General features: G+C 62.3%; 1 protein-coding gene across 1 annotated transcript in view; it reads left to right on the top strand.

The window, feature by feature from the left end:
• The window catches only part of PKP1 (plakophilin 1), a 41,335-nt gene extending 28,546 nt beyond the window's left edge, over positions 1–12,789 (top strand). Inside the window, exons 4-14 of the mRNA XM_079936925.1 lie at positions 899–1,043; positions 2,200–2,407; positions 3,145–3,322; positions 4,350–4,464; positions 5,485–5,640; positions 6,353–6,529; positions 7,616–7,769; positions 8,033–8,219; positions 8,716–8,800; positions 11,322–11,428; positions 12,672–12,789. Of these exons, the coding sequence (XP_079793051.1) occupies positions 899–1,043; positions 2,200–2,407; positions 3,145–3,322; positions 4,350–4,464; positions 5,485–5,640; positions 6,353–6,529; positions 7,616–7,769; positions 8,033–8,219; positions 8,716–8,800; positions 11,322–11,396 (1,480 nt within the window). The 3' untranslated portion in view covers positions 11,397–11,428; positions 12,672–12,789. The remainder of the gene's footprint in view (positions 1–898; positions 1,044–2,199; positions 2,408–3,144; positions 3,323–4,349; positions 4,465–5,484; positions 5,641–6,352; positions 6,530–7,615; positions 7,770–8,032; positions 8,220–8,715; positions 8,801–11,321; positions 11,429–12,671) is intronic.
• Positions 12,790–20,283: the final 7,494 nt, after the last annotated feature.

Here is a 20,283-nt window from a genome sequence, read left to right as displayed (position 1 = left end):
GCTGATTTTCAGCCATTTGGTGTGGTTCGACCTAGCACATGCCCTTGGATGTCAGTTTAAGCAGTTTGAACTTGAACGTGCAGTCTGAGAAGCTGCTGACGGGGACAACACAGTGAACAGTGTTAAGACTGCTCGTCTGGGGAAAGGGTGTAACATTTCAGCTGGGCATGCTTGGAGAAGACACCAGCTGCGGGGCCCTCCCTGTAGTCCCAGTGAGGGTGACCATGGTCAGAGGGAAGGCAGTGGCCGTGAGGATGGAAGAAGGAGTAGGTGTGAGAATTTTTGTGTTAGGAGAATTAGCTAGACTTAGAAATGAAGGGAGGAGAGAGAGATGGATGCATGGGTGGGTGGGTGGCTGGGTGAATGGATGGATGGATGAATGGATGGAGAGAAGATGGGTGGATGATGGAGGGATGGAGGAATGGGTAGATGCATAGATAAATGGGTAATGGATGGATGGAGAGAAGATGGATCAATGGATAGATGGATGGATAAATGGATGTGTGGATGGAGGGAAGATGGGTGGATGATGGATGGAGGGAGGGAGGGAGGGAGGGAGGGATGATGGCAGGGCATGGATAGACGGACAGGCCCCCAGCCATTCTCTTCCATTTTCCCAGTACCAGGCACAGACATGAGAGATGGCAGAGTGGGTGGAGAGCTTCCCCTCAGGAATAGAGCAGAGTTTTTTCTCAGGGCAGAGGTAACTTGCCGCTTGGACACGAACATATGACAGGGCCTCGTCCCAGCAAGTGTTCACGGCGGGGTGAGCCTTCCCCCTCCTCTGGAGGAGCTGTCCACAGCGGGGCCCGGGGCTGCCTCATTCTGGCTCTCGACACACAAGGGGGATTCCAAGCCCCTGTAACCCTCGTGCACCCCACGCCGCGCGTCCCCACAGGATCTGCAGCGAGGACGTTGAGTGCAGCGGGCTGACCATCCCCAAGGCCGTGCGGTGCCTGACCTCCCCGGACAAGAAGTGCCAGGCCATCGGGGCCTATTACATCCAGCACACCTGCTTCCAGGATGAGTCTGCCAAGCAGCAGGCGAGTGGCCTGGGCGGGGCCTGGGCGGGGCAGCCTGACCCTGCATGGGAGCTGGTGGGGGCGTTTGCCCGATGGCTCCTTCTACCCCAGCCCAGCTGCCCGCGGCCCGGGAGTGGGCCTGGCACTGCCCGAGATCAGAACGGGCATCTTAACCCTCTGCGGGAGCAGAGCCCCTGGTGGAGGGGACACCACTCGGCCGTGTTTCCTCTGTTGGCTGTGGAAGAGACCCTTGGTGACGGCCACGGGTTCCAAAGAGACCCCTCCTCAGATTCCACTAAGGAGGGACATCTCCCTCCACTTCAGCTTCCTCCCCCTACCCCCTCTCTCTGTTTCTGTCTCTCTGTCTCTGTCTCTGTCTCTATGTCTCTCTCTGCCTGTGTCTCTCTATGTCTGTTTCTGTCTCTTTGTGTCTCTCTCTGTCCCTGTCTCTGTCTGTCTCTGTTTCTCTGTTTCTCTCTGTCTCTGTCTCTCTCTGTTTCTGTCTCTCTGTCTCTGTCTCTCTCTGTTTCTTTCTCTCTTTCTCTGCTTCTGTCTCTCTGTCTCTGTCTGTCTCTGTTTCTCTGTTTCTGTCTCTCTGTTTCGGTCTCTCTGTCTCTGTCTCTCTCTGTTTCTTTCTCTCTCTTTTTCTCTGTTTCTGTTTCTCTGTCTCTGTCTCTCTCTGTCTCTGTCTCTGTCCCTCCGTGGTACCATTGTCTCTCACCAGGCTTCTGTGGTGGAGAACAGGGCTGTCTGTGCCTCTAAGTGTGGCTGGCAGGGAGGACTCTTCAAGTCCTCCGCTGTCAGCCCAAGGGTGCAGTCCCGTGAATGCATTTCCTAGAGTGGGCAGGGTCCGTCTGCATCCAGTTCCTGCTGTATTGAGGAGGCGTTTGCAGGGTGGTCTCCCCGCCTTAGGGTTCTGAAGTGTGTTTCTATGCGTGTTCCCGTCTGGTCCTCACACCAGGCTCCCGAGGAGGGGCTCAGGGAGTTCTGGCTGGGGTGCGAGAGAGCTGGCGGCGAAGTCCTGCCTTGGCTCCGCGTCTGGCCGGTCACTGTCACTCTGCGCTGCCTGTTTATTTCGGCCGCCCTGGGTGTTTCGGTCGGGCTGAAGCTGCTGCAAGTGGAGGGTCGTCAGCCCAGCCTCACCACCCTGCCCGGCGCTGGGCGCCCTGTCCCGCAGGTGTACCAGCTGGGCGGCATCTGCAAGCTGGTGGACCTTCTCCGCAGCTCCAACCAGAACGTGCAGCAGGCCGCGGCTGGGGCCCTGCGCAACCTGGTGTTCCGCAGCACCACGAACAAGCTGGAGACTCAGAGGCAGAGCGGCATCCACGAGGCCGTCACCCTCCTGAGGAGTACCAGCTGCACGGAGATCCAGAAGCAGCTGACCGGTGGGGAGCCCGGCCACAGAGCGGGGCGGCTGGGAGGCGCTGGGGTGGCCACAGCCCAGGACAGGGTGGGGCGTGGGCGGCCTCAGGCTGACACCCCAGGAGTCCCATGGGACCGGTGCTGGCCAGTTGGTCGTGTCCAGCTGGTGACCCTGGGTATTGTGTCCCTCCATCCATCTGTCCATGTCCATCCGTCCGTCCATCCACCATCTATGTGTGAGGGATAGAGGGAAGGAGTGGAGGGTTGGTGTCCAGGCAGGACCCGTACTCAGCAGACCCTGGGATTTGCAGGTGAAGGGGAGCGAGCGGGTCAACAGGTCGTCAGCGCCTGTATCCAGGGCTTGTGCCAGCAAGCACTCAGGGTGGGCACACAGGGCACAGAAGTGACTGAGGAGACCTGGAGTGGGATGGGGAAGACGGGGCCACATACGCAGCAAGTGAGAGTCTCTGGGCTGACCTTTGGGTGGAAAGCAGAGACCGTGAGAAGATGCTGAGTGCTAGCATTGGTATCAGAAAACACTGCTGAGTCGCACGTGTTTTGATCAGCTTCCCTGTGTGTAACTTTGACCTGCACGGAGAACTCTAGACGCTCTGCCCTCGAGAGCCTGCCATCTAGTTGAGACGTGGGCAGGGGGGCTCACGGGATGCTCGCATGACAGAGGCCCGTCCGGGAGGTGGTGTCCAGCCGGGGGTGGCACTGGGTCCCTGGTCTTCCTGACCCTGGCGGTCCCCACCCCCAGGACTGCTCTGGAACCTGTCCTCCACCGACGAGCTAAAGAAGGAGCTGATCTCGGAAGCCCTGCCCGTCCTGGCTGACCGGGTCATCATCCCGTTCTCCGGCTGGTGCGATGGCAACAGCAACGTGCCCCAGAAAGCCGTGGACCCTGAGGTCTTCTTCAATGCCACCGGCTGCCTGAGGTGAGGGCGGGGAGCTCAGCCCGGCTCAGCCCAGGCTCAGCGGGGCAGGGGACTGGCACCAGCCTGGCCTCCCAGACGTGGCTGCGTCCCAGCTTCCCTGGGCCTGGTGGAGGCTCAGGACCCCACCACCTCTGCTGAGGGGGTCTTCCTTAGGGATCTGAGTGGAAATGCTTGGATCCGAATAGCTAAACTGGCACAGCTGTTTCCCCTTCTTCCACACCACAAAATATGCCTTCCTTGTGCTGTCTTGAAGAGCTTTTTTCGACACAGGTCTGCGGGTGGGCTCCCGGCTGGGGTGCGAGCAGCATCTGCCGCATTCCTCGGCGTGAAGACGGCGCTGCTCTGCCCAGAGTTCCCTGAGTTCTGCCCCAGGGTTCCCTGAGTTCTGCCCCAGGGTGTGGCAAAGGCCCTGGAGGCTGCTTCCGGGGGGGTGGGCGGCATGGAGGTGGAACTGTGGAGCAGATCCCCCCTAAGGGTCACACGTCTTCCCCAACTCCTGGGAGCCCCAGAACAGGGGTACAGTTGGCTTGGGCTCCTCCCTCCCCGCCTCTGGCGGCAGCCTCCGGGGAGCAGAGAGGCTAGGCAGAGGCGGAGCCAGGGTAATCGAGGACTTTGTGGGGTGGTAGCAGTCACACCCCACCTGCACCAGGCGGAAGGGCCCAGACGGCCCGGGTGGGAGTGAGCCCGCTGCTGGAGGCAGAGCACAGCTTCCGCGGGGAGGGGCGTCCAGTCCCCTGGCCGGCAAGCGCCGCGAGGGCAGGGTGCGTGCCTGGGCTGCCAGCGGCACGGAGCCCTGGGCACATCAAAGTTACGGGCCTGGGGACCAGGTGGGCAGGAAGGGCGAAAAGAGCCGGGTTCCAGCGAGACCCCTTCCCAGCCCCAGCCAGGACTGAGCAGGATTCGCTGAACGATTTCTCTTTCCTTCCTTGGCCCTCATTTCTGTCTCCCACCCGTTCCTTTCCTCTTCTCCCCTCCTCCCCTCCCACCTGTGCCCCCCTCTCCCCACCCGCCCCATGTCCTCCGCCAGGAACCTGAGCTCCGCAGACACGGGGCGCCAGGCCATGCGCAACTACACGGGTCTCATTGACTCCCTCATGGCCTACATCCAGAAATGTGTGGCAGCCGGCCGCTGTGACGACAAGGTGAGCGTCGCCCCAGGGGGCACCCCTGAACCTAGACTCCTCTCTGTCTCCAATCAGCGAGGGCGGCCTGGGACTCCAGGTCCTGGTACTTTTCTCTCCCAGATTCCACAGGGCAGGTCTGTGCTCCTGGGAGCCTTTAAGGCGTGGCCTGGTGGCCGGGAGGGACGCAGAGCCCGGCCAGCAGAGGGAACGCGCAGATGGCGAGCGGCCCGACCCTTCCTTGGCGGGCGGCGCCCAAGCAGTGGCTGCAGGGGCAGGTCCTCTCCCGCACTTAGAGGCTCTGCGGCTGTGACACTTCCCTCATCTCTGTTCCTCAGTCCACGTCGTATCTACCTCGGGGGTTGTTTTAGAGACTCAGTTAATAAGCAAAACACGCAGGGAGCTCCCGGCTCAGGGCGAGCTCTCTGTGAGCGTCCGCTGCCGCCCCCAAAGGCCCTGGTAGAGCCACCCTCCCACCCCCCAGGGCTCTGGACACCTGCCCAGACAGACAGAAAGGGGAAATCGGGGCAGGAAGGTATACTGGAGGCTGAGGTCCTTCCGCACAGCAGGACGGAGACTGGCGAGCAGTCCCCAGGGGCCTGGCCGGGCATCACGGCCCCTGGGTCCTGCACACGGTTTCCCTGGGGAGGGATTTGGCCTCCTACTCCCTCCCCTGGAAGGGACGGCCGGCTTCAGGAGACAGCCTGTCGCTTGACTGCTCAGGGTGGCCCCAGCAGCGCCGTGATCTTCCGCTGTGGATGGAACACCGCCTCCACCTGGGTGACCCCGGGCCCCGGAAGTCAGGGGCTCCCAAACCCCAGCAGGGCCAGACATTAAGAGGGCAGATCTGCTGCCTCACCCCCGAGCCGGGAGGGTTTACGGAAGGAAAGCGGCAAAGATCTTGGACCGTGGCGGCGTCTGTGCCTGCCCAGGGCAGCCCGAGGGGCCCGCCCTCTCGTTGGAGGGATTGTGGCAGCAGGGACTGAGCCAGGCGTTCGGGGGCTAAGCAGAGGCTCAGCGCCGTCTCTGCTCGGCCCCTAGTCTGTGGAGAACTGCATGTGCACCCTGCACAACCTCTGCTACCGCCTGGACACTGAGGTGCCCACCCGCTACCGCCAACTGGAGCACAACGCCCGCAATGCCTACACCGAGAAGTCCTCCACCGGCTGCTTCAGCAGCAAGAACGGCAGGATGATGGTGAGCGTGTGCGTCTGTCCGTGCGTCTGTCCGTCTGCTCCCGCTGAGTCCCCCGGATCCCACTGCCTCGTGCACCCCGCCCCTCTGCCCTGCTGGAGCCTAAGGCCAGTCCCGGGGGATGGACCCCTGCCCGACCTTGGCATCTTACGACACTGGGGGGGGGTGTGCTCGGGATGTAGGAGCTGCTCAGACCCCCGGAGATCAAAAGCTCCAGGCCCCTGTCTGCAGGCTTGTGTCTCTTGCTGTGTGACCAGTAAAGTCTCCCCCTCTTCATCTCACCCCTGAAGACTGGGGGAATCCCGGTTCCCACCGCCTCCTGAGCCCCCCAGGTCTCCCCAGAAGCAGAGGGATGCTGCGGAGGGAGGGTGGCTGCCATCACTGTGCCGGCAGCGGGAGCCAGGCCCTGGACCACCCTTGTTGGCCCCGGGAGGGTCAAGTTCAGGCTGTGACTCTGGGAGGGGTGGAGGCGTCAGGGTGTGAGACCCACAGCAGCCTCGTAGCTGGGTGGGGGCAGAGCTGGCCTGGGGCACCGATGATGCTCTGTGCTCCGTGGAAACGGCAGAGGGCACAGTTGCCCCTCACCCGCTGGGGAGCAGCTGCAGTGCACGGAGGAGGGGGCAGCGGGCGCTTCCTCATCTGGGAACCATGACCCTGAGGCTGGGGGAGCAGAATGCGTGGGTTCGGCCCCTCTCGACTTGCTTCTTGTCCCCAGAACGACAACTACGACTGCCCCCTTCCTGAGGAAGAGCCCAACCCCAAGGGCAGCAGCTGGCTGTACCACTCGAACGCCATCCGCACCTACCTGAACCTCATGGGCAAGAGCAAGAAGGACGCCACCCTGGAGGCCTGCGCCGGCGCCCTGCAAAACCTGACCGCCAGCAAGGGGCTGGTGAGCGCCCCCGCCCCGCACCCGTCTCTCCACCCACGGTCCGGGCTCAGCTCCCCGCGTCCCCATGTACCAGGGCCTGCCTGAGTCAAGGGTCCGGCATGCGTAGGCTCTGGGCCAGGCACTGGGGACGTGTGGAGGGAGCATTCCTCAGCCCCTGGGACGCCCAGGTGAAGGACAGGGGCTGTGGAACCAGCCCTCCTGGATTCTGTCTGTGCCACAGAATCTGCCTCCTGGCGTCCGGCCCTGGGCTGGCCTCGGGCTCTGCCTGGGATGGGGGACAGGAAGAAGGGTGTGTTCGTGGTAGGAGAGGGGTCTCCTCTTTGCTGAACTGACGGGTGGAAATAGAGGGTTTGGGGTGCGGGCAGGTCCAGAGGAAGATGTGGCAGGATCGGGACAGATTTTTGAGGCCACGGGCAGGGGGAGGACTTGATGGACTTGAGACGTGTGCCGTGGGAGGCACGTCTGCGGCTACCCCGCCCTCCTCCTTGCTCAGGACGGAAGGGGGGCGGGCGGAAGGAGGACAGGGGTGAGTTGAGGGTAAAGGAGGACCCCGCACTGAGAGGGGATAGGCCGAGGGTCTTCGAGAAGCCCACACCGGCCCGGATGGGCTGACCTGGATGGCATCTCCACGAGGCACAGGCCCGCTCTTAGCCCTCCTTGACTCGAGTATGTACTGACTCCACAGAAGGCAGGGAGGTTGGCACAGGACGGTGGGCACTTCCTCAGGTGCCAGGTGCCCTCGACCCGAGGCTTCACGTGAGCAGCCGGTGCCGGGGAGGGTGAGGCAGGCAGAGCGGCAGCCGCTGGTACCGGCTCAATCCGGAAGTTGATTCTAGGGCCCCTCCCGCCGTGAGTGAGGGGCCGGAGGCTCCCCTCGTTCCCTGGGCTCCAGGCTGCCCCAGGTGAGGTGCAGGTGCATGTCTGCCCGGGGCTTTGTTCTGCAGTCACCCAGGTGGGAGCAAACGTGTGTCTGTCTCTGCTTCCAGCACGGAAGAGAGAAAGTTCTGGGGTCTCTCGGTTTGGGGTAACTGGCCTGGGGAGCCTCTCGGGCCAGCCAAGGCCTCACGCGTCCGTCCCTTCTCTCAGATGTCCAGCGGCATGAGCCAGCTGATCGGGCTGAAGGAGAAGGGCCTGCCTCACATCGCCAAGCTCCTGCAGTCGGGCAACTCGGACGTGGTGCGGTCCGGAGCGTCCCTCCTGAGCAACATGTCCCGCCACCCCGCGCTGCACCGGGTGATGGGTGAGCGCCGTGTGGCTCGGGCCAGCCCCCACCCCCACTTTCCAGAGCCTCCCGAAAGGTTACCCTCTGACCGCTCCCTGGGGTGGGGGGGGAGCTGGCCCAAGAGAGGCTCGGGCATGGGAAGGCGCAGGTCACCTGAGGATGGGGCGCAGGCGTGCGAGGTCCCACACGGTCCCAAGCCCCGAGTTGGAGCCGCCAGGCCCGGGGCCCCGTGGGAGCCCTCGGTCTCCTGACCCCGTGCCGCGCCCTCCTTCCTCTCCCAGGGAACCAGGTGTTCCCGGAGGTGACCAGACTCCTTAGCAGCCACACCGGCCACACCAGCAACTCGGAGGACATCCTGTCCTCGACCTGCTACACCGTGAGGAACCTGATGGCGTCGCAGCCTGCGATGGCCAAGCAGCACTTCTCCAGCGACATGATCTGCAACGTCATCAACCTGTGTCGCAGCAGGTGGGCGGCACGGGGGCCCCTCCGCGCCCTCCCCGGCCCCGCGGAGGAGCAGTGCCGCGGCCTGAGCAGGCCGTGCGGTGCAGGAGGGAGCGGCGGGGAGGCTGACCGGGAGGGAAGTCCAGAAGCCGAGCTCCTGCATCCGGGCCTCGGGCGGCACGCTGCCCGGCCAGGGGACCGAGCGACGCTGAGTCCTCGTGGGCCAGCGGGAGGCACCGAGCGGCAGACCCAGCCGTGCGGGAGCTGCGTCTGCTCCACGGGCTCCTCTCCTCCGAGGACAAGGCCGGGGGGTGGGACCGGGGCCCCAGAGAGAGTCCCGGGTACCTCTAGCTGGGCAGGGGCCTGGGGTTGTGCCCACTGTGTAGAGGGACCCCCCGTGGGGCTGCGCTCTCGGGCACCCAGGGGCCGCCCCACGAGGAGGTGAGGGGGGACGGAAGAGGGCGTTCGTTCATCCTCAAGTTGCTGGAGTCTCACCCTTGATGAACTTCTACCCGTGCAGCACCTCCCCCAGGGCTGCAGAGGCCGCCCGACTCCTCCTGGCTGACATGTGGTCCAGCAGGGAGCTGCAGGGGGTCCTCAGACAGGTAAGGGCCCACACCTTCCACCCCTGCCGGCGAGGCTTTCCCGCTCCTTCCCACCCCTGACTGGGGTCCGGGTCCGCGCGGCGCAGGAAGGGAGAGGCCAGCCCCTCGGTGACTGGGATCCAGGCGCTGACACCTCTCAGCCCAGGGCCTGCGGAGGCGCTGAGCGGGTGGAGGACAGAGGAGATCCAGGAAGTGCCGCGGAGGCCTGGGGGTGGGGGGTCTTCTGGGAACGAACTGGGAAGCAGGCGGACCAAAGGCGCATCACGCGCTTGGGGGCACGTGTGCAGTCTGGCTGGGAAGGCGGGTTTGGGCCGCATGGCGAGACCCCGTCAAGTTTAGACTAAAGGGTTTGCTTTTGGCGCTGGGGAGCCATTGAGGGTTTGGAGGAGAGAGTGACATGCTGAAACCAGCCCTAGGAAGTCTCCTTGCATGCACTGCAGGGTGGAGTGGACATGAGACCAGGCTGCTGGATTTGTCCGGTGGCAACCTTGCCCCTCTGACCCCAGCCGCACGGTCGGGTCCAGTTCTGTAGGAGCCCTTCATGCTGACTGACCTCCTTTCCCATCTCAGGGGCAGCCGCTCTTTAGACCGAGGTGTCAGCAGCGGTGAGGGTGGCCATGAAGGGCAGGGGCAGAAGAAACAGGCGGGTTGGGCTTCTGGCTGGAGACCCTGTGGTTACGTTTAGAAACGGATCAGCCAGGGAAGCGGGGGAGGGTCAGGGGCTTCTGAGGGAGGAGGGAGGGGAGCCCTGATGGAGAGGTGGAGTCTGAGGTCCGCGTGCGGGGCCTGGGGAGAGAGGCCAGGCAGTGTGCAGACGGCTGCATGTCCACACGGGACAAGCCACGGGCACGGGCAGCACGTCTGCAGAAAAGTCTTGGGGAACAAAGGCGGAAGCAGGGAGAAGACCCTCCCTGGGGGCCGAGGGGAGATGGGAACAGGAAGGGCCTGGATCTGGGCGTCCAGAAGTCTCCGGTGACTCTAGGGCACAGCTGTCAAAGGGGGGGGAGGGGGAGCCCCATGGGGCCCACTGCAAGGGGGAGGGCGGGGGCTGGGAGGGGACCTGATCACCTCAGTTTGGCCAGAGGGCAGGGAGACAAAAGAATGCATAAAAAGCCACCTGTTTAATGACATTTCTGCAGGGAAAGTGAAGGAGGAGAAGGAAGGCGGGGGTGGGGGTTGGGGACAGGGTCTTGGAGGCTCAGGAACTGCCTGACCGGGCAGGGGAGGGGATGGGAGGACAGCCCCCTGGGCAGGAGAAGGACGGCTCTTCCTCCAGCACGGTGGGGAGACAGGTGGCCGGGGCCGTGTGAAGCCACTGCTGGTGGTGGCCCTTGTCCTGCTCTTGGGCAGGTGGGCTTGGCCACGTGATAGCTGCCAGGAAGGCCTCGTGGAGGGGAGGCGGGTGAGAGGACCAGGGAGCGCTTCCTCCAGCTGCTCCGAGGTGGCCCGAGGGTTGGGCTCCCCCAGATACGGAGGCGGCACCCGCCCGGGACACACAGAGAGTCCCCCGGTCAGGCTCTCCTGGGCCACGCAGTTGGAGCCAGCTTTGACCACAGCCCCAAAGGGACTGGCCTGGTGCTTCGGTGCTCATCCACCTTCACGAGACTGTTGCATCCCCAGTGAGGCCGCCATGGGCTTGGTCCCTCCTGCAGACCAGGGAGACGGGGCCCCGGAGTCGGCCTTGACTCGGCCAGTTGGAGGACAGTGGGGCTGGGACCCAGGACTCGACTCTCCCGGGACCTTCCACCACATCCCGCCAAGCTTGGCAGGAGAGAGCCTGCAAACCTGCGGGGGACGGGGGGTGGGGGGGGGTGATCACGTTTCCCATGCCCAGACCAGGTGGGACCGGGGCTTCGAACCGCCTGCCTTGGTCCCCTGTGTCCCCACCGGTCAGTGAGCGCTGACGAGGCTCTCAGAGGCCAGGGCTGGAGCCAGGCGCCCCTTCTCAAGGGCCGCCCTCGGTCACTCCAGAGCATGTATTGAGCACCTGCCGTCTGCTGTGAGACACACAGGAGTGAGATTCAGCCTCTGCTCGGCACGCTCTCGGGGCTGGTAAGGCTGGAGGTGGCAAAGCACACAGGTAGACAGAGCCCGTGACCCTACCGCCCCGCCGGGCATGACCTCCCTGCCAAGAGCTCTTGTCGGGATTCATCTTTTTCAAAAGCGGGGCCAGTCAGAGGAAGAAACAAACAATTTTTCTAACCTGATTCCGGTGGCTGCTCTGTTTCTAGAGTGACAAGCAGTCGCTAGACCCTCACGCCTGGATTCAGGTTTCTGTGATGGCGAGTAGGGTGTTCCGTTGTGCGGAAGGCCAGACCCATCTCACTAACTCGTGAGTGTCAGGGACCTCACGCTTGGTCACACGTTTAATCAGGCCAGTTTTAGCCCCGACACACGTGCAGAGTGTGTCCAGAGAGCTTCGCGCAAGCTCAAGGACGCTTGGGGGCAGCCTCTGGCCGCGTGGACGCCCGCACTGGTCCGTCCTGTGATGTTTCATAGAGCTCCCGTTTCTCCTCCGCAGCAAGGTTTCGATAGGAGCATGCTGGGAACCTTAGCTGGGGCCAGCAGCCTCAGGAACTTCTCCTCTCGATTCTAAGAAGAGGCTGCCCAAGCAAGTTCAGCTTGCAGGTAAGAGCCGGCCCATCCAGGGCAGGGGGCGCCCCCGGGACCCCTACCGCGGCGTCAGCCAGTCCCAGAGAAAGGAGCCAGGCGGTGCTCCCCAGGGATGCAGAAGCATCCTTCAGTCCAGCTGACACACGGTGAGGCTGTCTGTGAGGACAGCCGTGTAGACTGCCTGGCCAGTGACCATCCCACACAGGATGTTAGGGGTATGCAATGTCCTGGTAGCGTCGACAGGCCAGAGGTCTGGGCAGAACTGCTGGGTACAGCCGTGTGCGTTGCACACTGCACGACCCAGGTGGTACCATTCACGTGGACTGCAGTGTGCATGGCGCCCCTGCAGTGACACCATGTGTCGTTTGGGGTTTGGGCTTCTACCGCTCACCACCCTCTCCTTTTTATAATCCACCCTCCAGTCTCTGCAACATGCCTAGTGTGGACAAGCTTGTTTCCAGCTGAGGATTCTAGGGACCAAAACCTCAGATCCAGTATCTGTGACAAAGGCTCATAAATAAGCCTTAGCCTCCGTTAGACTCACCTGGGACGCTTGCTAAGCTGCGCACTCCTGGCCCCAGCCCCAGCAGTTCTGACTCAGTGGCTCCGGAGCGGGGTCCAGGCAAATACGTTGTTAAACAAGCGTCCAAAGTGATTCTGGTGCAGGTAAGCCCAGGACCAGGCTTAGATGCTCAAACCAGACCTCGTCAACCCTCGAGGGTCAGCAGAGGCAGGCAGCCCTAGGGTGGAGCCGTCTGCAAAGAGCCAGGGCTGGGACAGGGTGTCCTGAGCTGAAGGGGACTTCCTCGTGCCCCGGCTGTCGCCAGGACCCCAATCCCAGCACCCGGGGAGCGTCCTGGCCGGGGTAGGGGCTAGAACTTCAGTCCAGATGAAGTGGATTCCAAGCCCCCGGAAGGCAGGCTTAGACCTCAGACACGTCCCTTAGACCTCAGACACCCACTCCTGGCAAATGGGCTCCAACAACATGAGGACAGGCAAGGAGAGGAGACCCAAACCAGCAGATGCCTGAGGCACGCAGTCGTGGCGTTCGGTGCTGCGCTGGCCACCGGGGGCGGGGTGGGGTGGGGGGCAGCTCTGACCCAACAGGAGCAACCTGTGAACGTGTCGAGGGCGACCCTGACCCCAGGCTCAGGCCTGGGCACATCTGTGCAGACGTGGCGAGGGGGACAGCCCTGGCGAGGCCGGTGGCGCGGCTGCCCCCCTGTGGGCACTCACGAGAGCCCTTGTCCTTTTCCAGATGCGATACGATCCAGCTGAGAAGACTCGGGCCTTGCTGGAGGGGTATTCTGTCCAGCTGCACAGTATTGGGAAATGTTTAACCACAGCTGAGAGCAAACCGGGACGCTGTGGATGACAAGAATAACTTTAGATTCTTTTTTTTTTTTTCTTGGGGGAACTGACAGGCAATGGGGGTTGGGGAGGGTTGGGGGGCTTTCTTCAGTTAAGGGAGCTTACATCTGATGTCAATACTTCTTTGGCCGAGAAACGGTACATATACATGTGTATAGTGTGTGTGTGTGTGTGTGTGTGTGTGTGCGTGTGCGCATGTGCTGAGAGCAGGACCTGAAACTGCAAAGAGCTGTGTGAGCTGCCGGACTGCAGCTCACGGTGGTGGAGGGACTCGCCCTCACGGGCGCGGACAATGTGTGCTTCGGGTGTAGCTTCCCCGTCGTCCTGAGCTGTGTGTGCCGGGGCAGGGGCCACGCCAGCGCCAGGCCCACAGGGACCTCTGCAGGGGGCGGGGCGCGGTGGGGAATATGTGAGGCCGGGGGCTCAACCCCCGCTAAGAGGCAGCTCTGCAGGAAGGGAGGTCGGCGGGGTTCGGTGTATCTCCTGGGAAGATCTGGTTGTGCGCTTGTGCGGCCCGGCCCCCGGTGCCACGCGGCCGTCTGCAAGATGGGCCAGGACAGGCACGCTGGCTTTGCTGTGTGAAGGCTGTCCCGAGGGTAGGTGCCAGAGAGGGGGCCTGGCCATTCTCGCGGGCTGTGTACCCGTCAGAGCAGGCTCAGCCTGGGAAGCCCCTGCCTTCCGGGGGCTTGGAATCCACTTGTTGCAGGAGAAAGAAGGAAGGATGGTGCTCAAGGCCCAGCAGCTGTTCAGGGACTGGCAGCTTGGTCCTCGTGTTCCCAGCGGAGGGGCAGGCTGGGCCGGGCAGGGAGTCAGCCAGGAGGGTCCTGCCCTGTGCGCCTGCCGAGAGCCAAGCGAGGGAGTGTTTTGGGTCCCAGGAGACTCGGAGGAAGGGAATTTGGATAGAACAGGAAGGGGAGCCGCCCCCATCCCAGCCAGAGGCCGCTCGCTTCTTCCCCGACCCCAGCCCTCTGTCTCTACTTTGCACAAACCGCAGGGGACGTGATAAGAGGCCCACCAGGGACACTGGCCACCCCAGACCCCAGACTCCTGACTCCTGTGCATTTCAGATGAGAAGTAGAGGAGGGGCCTCCGGAGAAGGGCTGTGGAAATGGTCCTTGGTCTGCACTGTAGGACAGGGCAGGACACAGCGTCCCCGCCGAGCGGCACTGGTGGTGATCGAGGGGAACTGGCTGCCTCGTCCTCCCTCCTCCCTCCTCCCGGCCTGGAGTTCCCCCCACGCCCCGTCCAGCCCCACCACTCACCCCAGCAGTCAGAGCCTCTGCACTGAGGACCCTCCTGATGAGAGATGTGGCAGCAGGACGGGACTAGGGAGGGGGTGGGGAACAGACCCGAGATGACGGGCCACGCAGCCAGGCGTGCTCTGGTGCTGGGTCTGTGCCGCGTCCTCCCCGCCCCTCGTGGTGGTGGCTTGCCTCTCTCTCAGGGCCCGTGGGGAGCTGGTGCCAGTAGACTGTCCCCTCTGCCAGCCCTCAGGGCCCAGAGGAACCGGTTTCTCAAAGAAACACGTACAGAGCCAGGCAGTGTTGTAAGCACTCTGGATATGTCAGTGAACGGAGAGGCCACACCCCCGTCTCACGTTCTCCTGGAGGAAGGAGGGGCCCTGGGGTCCCTGGCGTTAGGGGTCCCCAGTGTGAGAGGACCATGCAGTCCAGTCAGGGCGAGAGGGAACTAGCCGATGACCCTGTGGGGGTGCCCCTTCCCTCGGCTTTCCTTCCCCCGCAGGGTTGGGAACCGGGGCCCAGCTTCTGCCTTGGGGATGGGCAGCTTTCCAGACCCCCGTGGGCCAGGCGGACCGTCAGGCCAGGCCTGGCTTTGGTCACCTCTCTCATGACTTCTGAGGCCAGCCACCCGGGCCTGTCGCTTTGGAAGAGGCAGACCTCGGAGGGGCCTGTGGATAAATTTCCTACAGAAGGAGCACGGGGTCCGCTGAGGCACAGCTCAGGATGTGAAGCACACGTCAGCCGCGCGCTGTCGGGCTCGACACCCGGAACAGGACGGTCCAACGCCGAGTGGGGGAGGACCCTGTCCTCCCTGTCGCTGCCCCGACCCAGGGCCTCCTGCGCGTAAGACAGACCTGGTCACTGGCCACCGGCAGCCGGTGCAGCGGGGCCGGCCTAGCAGCGCAGACTCAGCCGCCCCCGGGACGCAGAGGCAGAGCTGGTCCCATCCACCCTGGAGCCTGGCTGGGGCGGGGGCAGCTGGGACAGTGAGGAAGGGGCTCTGGCTGGGCAGGGAGGGAGGGTGGGGCACTCTGCAGCCCGTGCCCCCGCCCCCGCTCCATGTTTGCGGAGGAACCTAGCGCTGGCCAGGCCCGTTTCCCTGGGGGGTACACTGTGCGTTTGCTTTTTTTGGAAATATAGGAAATCAATAAATTGCTGGCATTTCTTTGAACACTTCCGAGCAGTGGATTATTGGGGGAGCTGCTGAGGGCCGAGGGGATCCCCTCTCACTGACCCTGCGCCAGGCAAGGACTGGGGTCACCGTGCGGGGGCACCACCCGCTCCGGGTCCCACATTCCGTCCTCGTCTCCAGGACACTGGTGTGGCTGCGCTAATCTTACAAATAAGTCACGTGGGGCTTAGGGAGGGGATAGACAAGCCCAGTGTCCCACAGCCCGTAAAGGGAAAGCCACCCCCAGGGGAACATGTCCAGGCAGGCCCTGGGGGACGTGAGCTTCAGGGCTATAAAGGGAGCTCCCGTTTACTGAAAGCACGTTCTCCCTGGGTCCTGCAGGACGGGCTGGGGCCCCCTGCCTCAAGAGGCTCGTAAGGGACGTGGCAGGCGCACGGAACTTTCTAAGTCACGGGGAATAAGCTCCAAGTGGTGGTCAGACGTATGGCTGTGGGCTCCCGGATGGAGGAGGCTGGAGAGGACTCTTCTCAGCCTGGGAGGGCAGTGACCTCTGTGTAGAGCCCATGGACCTGACCTCTGGGTCATCCCTCAGTTGGTGACGGTCAGCAAGGCCAGGGAGGAGGGCTCTACCTCAGCCTAGCGGGAGAAAGACGGCCTGTCTGGGGCCCAGATTGTTGATACACCAGGTCTGGGGCCTCCAAAACGTGAGATCAAACTACAGCTTCAAAACCAATAAGCATTTGGACTTCCCTGGTGGCACAGTGGTTAAGAATCCGCCTGCCAACGCACGGGACATGGGTTCAAGCCCTGGTCCGGGAAGATCCCACATGCTGCAGAGCAGCTAAGCCCGTGAGCCACAACTACTGAGCCCACGTGCCACAACTACTGAGCCTGCGCACCTAGAGCCCAAGCTCCGCAACAAGAGAAGCCACCGTGATGAGAAGCCTGCGCACCGCAACGAAGGGTAGCCCCGGCTCTCCGCAACTAGAGAAAGCCCGCGCGCAGCAGCGAAGACCCAATGCAGCCAAAAATAAATAAATTAATTATTTTTAAAATGGCTGCTTAATTAGAAAAAAAGATCAATAAGCGTTTAACTGGTGAGCTGTCACTTAACCAAAGCGTACACACAGGAAAGCGCACGGCTTCGGTACGGGCGGCTCTGTGAATCTCTGCCAACTGAGCGCAGAGCGCCAGCCCCCAGATAGGAACAGAAAGTGACCGGCTCCCGGTGGCCCTCAGGCCTCGCTTGTGTCTGTCCTGCTCCCCAGGGCAGCCCCTGTCCTGACCGACCTGTGCTTCTTATAAACGGAGTCGGCACGCCCTTCGGCCCTCCCCGCAGCTCATGTTCACGGGGATCGTCCGCTGCTGCTCCGGGTCACGGTCACTGCTGTGAAGCAGCTCTTTCACGACGACCCTACGATGCAAAATACAACGTTCCGTCCCCACCGTCCTCATGTCCAGCGTTTACAAACGTGGAAACCACGTGTGGATTCGTTGTCTCCCTACCCAGGAGTCCCCACAGGTGATGTGATGACAGAAAGTAAAACTGACGGTAAAGAACTCCGATCTATGTGGTCGTGGTGCATTTAATGTGTACGGGTGCTGAAGGGACGTGATGTCGCTGTCCCTGGTCAAGGGGGCACAGGCCCTTCTGGCCCCTCAGGATTTGCAGATGGGAGTGGGAGGCCTCGGGGGTCCCAGGGCAGAGGGAGCGCAGAGCGGGGGCGCCAGGAGCCGCTGCAAGCCTGGACTGTGCGGAGGCATCTCCTGAGCCCTGAGCCTGAGTCGCCCAGGCCCCAGGTCCAGGGTGCCCACAGCCAGTCCACCCCGAGCTGTGATGCCGTTTCTTCCTGGAGTCCAGGCTGCCCTGGAGACCCTGCAGGCCTCACTCGTCACCTCTTAGCACGCAGGGCGTTCTGCCACCCAGCGCACCCAGAGAAAGAGTGAACGGAACTTACTCATCCTAACAACAGGCTTTTTAACTTGAGGGACCACAAAATAACCCTGTTACCTTGCAAAGCCTTAGGGTGTTCGCTTGCTTCCCCTGGTGAGGCAGGCAGAGCTCAGGGGACTAACGTCCCCTTCATAGAAGAGGAAACAGGCCCAGGGAGGCTGGCCCAGAGCCGCACGGCACGGCTGCGACACAAGCGGGGCGGGACCCGGCCTCCTGGGGCCCAGCCCACAGGGACGTCCCAGTGTCAGAGCTGAGGACCCCGTAAACAGCCGGACACGGGGGCTCCGCTGTGTCATTCAAGCTTCAGTGATTCCTCCTAGGATCTCACGTCTGGTGCCAGGGCTGCTGGGCCGACGTGCTGATGAAGAGAAAGTTCTGATCCATGGAAGATCGGATCCCAGAAATGCTGTGAGGGTCACCCCGTCTGGGGCCGGCTTGGTTAGAATACGGGGCTAATGACAGCGAGGCCACGGGGCAAACTATGCCTCAGTGATCCCAGCAAGCGTCCCGCAGCCTGACTGGTCATCCTCTGGCTCAGCAGAGGACTGATGTCACTGGCCAGCATGTCAGCCCTCTCGGGGACGCACGTCAACGCCAATGAGCTGCCTGACGGCGGATCAGCAGGGACCCATGTAAGAAAGGACTTCACGCCCTTCAGCCAACCAGTTGGAAGTTTCATGACTGGTGAATTAATAAAAAACACTTTGGCATTTATCAAGTGGTTCTGAATCTCTGGGCCACAAATGCCACCCCTTCCACACAAGGCCATTAAAATCCCACCCTCTGCACCTCTGTCAGAAAGAAAACTTCACCTGGGTCTCCATGACCAAGGGGACCCCCAGTGAGCCTAGTGTGTCGTTCTGGTCGAGCCTAGTGCCTCGCCTCCCTGCATTCTGGGGCCTGAAGTTGTCCTGGAGGACAGCTGGGCCGTGGGGACAGGTAGACGTACAGAGCAATGACCACACATTAATCACCTAAATCTTTATATCGATGCCACAAGGTAGGCATGACCACTCCCGGTTCACAGATAAAGAAACTACGGTTCAGGGCTTCCCTGGTGGCGCAGTGGTTGAGAATCCGCCTGCCAATGCAGGGGACATGGGTTCGAGCCCTGGTCCGGGAAGATCCCACATGCCGCGGAGCAACTAAGCCCGTGCGCCACAACTACTGAGCCTGAGCTCTAGAGCCCGCGAGCCACAACTACTGAGCTTGCGTGCCACAACTACTAAAGCCCGCGTGCCTAGAGCCCGTGCTCCGCAACGAGAAGCCACTGTGATGAGAAGCCTCTGCACCGCAACAAAGAGTAGCCCCCGCTCACCGCAACTAGAGAAAGCCCGCGTGCAGCAACGAAGACCCAACGCAGCCAAAATTAAATAAAATAAATACATTTATTTTTTAAAAAAAGAAACTACGGTTCAGAGAGGCTGAGTAACTTGTTCAAGGTCACCCAGCTAGTAGGTGACAGACTTGGGATTTGAACGTGGTCTGAGGCCCAGGTTCCCACTCTTCCCCCCTTTAGCTGCATGTAGGCAGCAGTTGCCCACAGTCAGGCCAACTCCCACCTGCCCTCCGGGGACTGTGTGAGCCCGAACCTCGGCCCCCGCCTGCCCCAGCTCCCGGCCGGGCAGGAGCGGGGGTACCCAGGGTTGGTGCCCGGACCCCACAGCCTCCAGCCTCAGTGTCTGCCTGAGGCGGGAGGCCCAGCCAAAGCAGCTAGCAAGTCAGGCCGTGAGGACTGGCCCTGCCAGCTCCACCTCCGTCCAACCACAGCGTCAGCAGAAGTCCAGGCTGCCACCCGCCCTCCAGGTGGGCAAGACAGGGCGCTTCCCTCCGCCCTTTTACAACCAGCCGGGGTGCCAGCTCCAGGCCAGGCTGGTGGATTTGAGAGAACCATCGCATTTGGGACTCAAAACAAAGGCTGGTGAGGACAACCTGCCCCACAGAGCCTGGGCAAGGCGACGTCGCCTCGACCCCACGGCCGCTGTCCAGAGGGCGGTGGGGAGAAGCTCCCCCAGTGTCAGCCTCCCACCCACCAGAGCCTCACATGAAAGCCTTCGTAACTGGTGTATGTGCATACGTGTGTGTGCGTGTGTGTGCCTATATGTGTGTGCATGTGCGTGTGTGCATTGTTGCATGTGTGCATTGCGTGTGCATGTGTGCGTGTGTATAGAAAGGAATCAGATTAGCGTTTCCCTAAGTCATTCCCACAGGACGTTCTTAGGTGCTAAGTGACAAAGGAGGTCTAAGCTCTGGAGACTGTAAATGAGGTTAAGCACTTAGCGTCCTTCACTCAGGACCCCCAGAAGCTTTAAGTGCTCACACGCGTGGGAGCAGAGAGAGCGAGAAAGAGGGAGGAGGTGACGTGAGTCCCCCGCCCCAACCTTGTCTCCCTGCAGGGAGCCAGTCTGGGCCCGTCTGCCGCAGCCCAGGTGAAGGGAGATTCTGAGGCCCCGGGCAGACATCCCCCTGGAGCACGTTAGTGGCAGACCAGCCAGGCATGGCCTGAGGGGGCCTCTGCCTCAGCTGAGAGGGTCCCATGACGGGGACAGCCTCCCAGGGGAGTTGGTGTGTCCAGGTTTCAGCCAGCAGGAGAGGCTGGTGGGCAGGCTGCGGTCGAAGGAGGATTCAGGATGGGGCCCGAGCAGACCTGCGTCATTATTTACAGAATTTGAGACGCCCCCTCCTCTGTCCCCAGTCAGCCTGACCCGCTGACCCAGATTCCCAGAATCTCCATCTTGTCGGGGTTGGAACAGCAAGAGGGACCTCGCTCAGTAATTCTCAAGCTGTAACGTGCATGTGGCCCCTTGGAATCGGGTTCAAACGCAGGCTCTGAGCTTCTGCGTTTCCGCCAGCCCCCGAGGGGTGCTCCTGCCGCGCGGCTGTGGGCCACACTTAGCAGCGAGGTCCTAGCCAGTCCAGGAAGGCTCCCTGGAAGAGCAGACCTACTAGAGAGGGGAGACCGGAGGGAAAAGATACCAGGAAGCAGAGCTGGGGCTGCAGAATTATAGGAAAGTGGGGAGAGCCTGACAGCGAGACCTTTGGGGGCCCAGACTTGAAGCAGGCACGGGGTGGGAGGCCCAGAAGGTGGACGCCAAGGCCGAGCAGCTGGCCAAGTCTGCCCCGGACCCCACGGGGAGGGTGACAGTAATTCACTTGCAAGGCCTGGGGACCC

This window comes from Stenella coeruleoalba (genome assembly GCF_951394435.1).
Source record: "Stenella coeruleoalba genome assembly, chromosome: 1".
Lineage (NCBI taxonomy): Eukaryota > Metazoa > Chordata > Mammalia > Artiodactyla > Delphinidae > Stenella > Stenella coeruleoalba.
The sequence above is the reverse complement of the archived record's forward strand: the minus strand, read 5'-3'. Positions and strand labels throughout refer to the sequence as shown.